The 1,937-nt window shown below is 36.5% G+C and overlaps 1 protein-coding gene across 1 annotated transcript; it reads left to right on the top strand.

Annotated features, from left to right (window-relative positions):
• The first annotated feature begins 706 nt into the window (after positions 1–706).
• Positions 707–1,139, top strand: LOC133326880 (lysozyme 2-like). Its single transcript, XM_061535492.1, has one exon. The coding sequence runs from the start codon at positions 707–709 to the stop codon at positions 1,133–1,135; it is 429 nt and encodes a 142-aa protein (XP_061391476.1). The 3' UTR covers positions 1,136–1,139.
• The last annotated feature ends 798 nt before the right edge of the window (positions 1,140–1,937 follow it).

Raw genomic sequence — 1,937 nt, 5'->3', positions numbered from 1 at the left:
GTAGGAAAACTATAATTTTCCTCAAAATATTGCAAGGAAGTTATTATTCCCTTTTTCCGAAAATCGCATAGATAATGTGCGTATGTGTGAAATTATAACAATTTCCGTGGAGATAACCAATTAAATAATTAGCAGGCAAACCTAAGTTTTACACGAGGCCTTGAAGGGTATATATTAATAAAAATTGGGGGGCTATTACTACCCACACCATAAACAAATAATATTTTGTTTTCAATATTCTTAAAATTTTATTCAAAAAAATCCACTTTAAATCCCCTTAACACCTTTCCCATTTCAGAAACAATCATCAATGCTGGGCAATCAACCATCACAGTATTTCCAGGTGGACCAGCAGGTCAGCCTTGTTATTTCAACACCAATTGGGCACCCTTGACGATGGGTTCAATACTGTTGACCAATAAATCTTCACATTTTATCTTGAATTCGTTATAGGAAAAATTTCCGAATAGTTTGGAACTATTTATTATCGATATCGATGTACAGTAGATATCTATTTACTAACCACCCACAATACAATAAAGATTTCACGAAGCTTATAAAATACTTACCTTTGTGAAAATAGTAATCATCCATCATAATTAGCAATCTCTTATCTATAGTTCGGACCCCCTGAAATTTACTATAAAACCGCAAACAAATTTCCATGTAGGCATAGTTTGTCTTCAAGCTTTCTCCTTAAATCACAATGTTGAAATTCACTTTCGCTATTTTGGCTGTTGTCCTCTTGGTCGCACCCACCATGGGTGAGGTCTATAACCGTTGTTCGCTGGCCCGGGAAATGTACAAATTGGGTGTACCCAAAAATCAATTGGCCCGTTGGACTTGCATTGCTCAACACGAATCGAGCTACAACACCAAGGCTGTTGGCAGCCTGAACCACAATGGCTCTCGCGACTATGGTATCTTCCAAATCAATAACTACTACTGGTGTTCCCCACCCTCCGGCGCTTTCTCCTACAACGAATGCAAAATCAAGTGTGAAGATTTCTTGGTCGACAGCATTGAACCCGCCGTCAAGTGTGCCCAATTGGTGTTGAAACAACAAGGCTGGACTGCCTGGTCCACCTGGAAATACTGTGATGGTACATTGCCCAGCATTGATGATTGTTTTTAAACTGGGGGGAAATGTGTTGACATCGGATTGGAATAAAAATAAATGGAATTAAACGAAAAATTTGTAGAGTGTTTTTTAATTGTCCTTATATAATCGGATCAAATTCCACGCCTTGTATAGACCCCTGAAAAATATTCTTTAATAAATCCACGCCTTGTATAGACCCCTGAAAAATATTCTTTAATAAATCCACGCCTTGTATAGACCCCTGAAAAATATTCTTTAATAAATCCACGCCTTGTGCCCTGAAAAATATTCTTTAATAAATCCACGCCTTGGATAGGTCCTAAAAAATATTCTTTAATAAATCCACGCCTTGGATAGGTCCTAAAAAATATTCTTTAATAAATCCACGCCTTGGATAGGTCCTAAAAAATATTCTTTAATAAATCCACGCCTTGGATAGGTCCTAAAAAATATTCTTTAATAAATCCACGCCTTGTTAGGGGCTCCTAAAAATATTCTTTAATAAATCCACGCCTCAGTTGGCCCCTGAAAAATATTCTTTAATAAATCCACGCCTCAGTTGGCCCCTGAAAAATATTCTTTAATAAATCCACGCCTTGTATAGACCCCTGAAAAATATTCTTTAATAAATCCACGCCTTGTATAGACCCTTGAAAAATATTCTTTAATAAATCCACGCCTTGTATAGACCCTTGAAAAATATTCTTTAATAAATCCACGCCTTGTATAGACCCCTGAAAAATATTCTTTAATAAATCCACGCCTCAGTTGGCCCTTGAAAAATATTCTTTAATAAATCCACGCCTCAGTTGGCCCTAGAAAAATATTCTTTAAT

This window comes from Musca vetustissima, unplaced genomic scaffold (assembly GCF_032173495.1).
Source record: "Musca vetustissima isolate MV318-11 ecotype Yass unplaced genomic scaffold, APGP_CSIRO_Mvet_v1 utg6219, whole genome shotgun sequence".
NCBI classification, from domain to species: domain Eukaryota; kingdom Metazoa; phylum Arthropoda; class Insecta; order Diptera; family Muscidae; genus Musca; species Musca vetustissima.
This window is presented reverse-complemented; position numbering and strand designations above follow the sequence as displayed.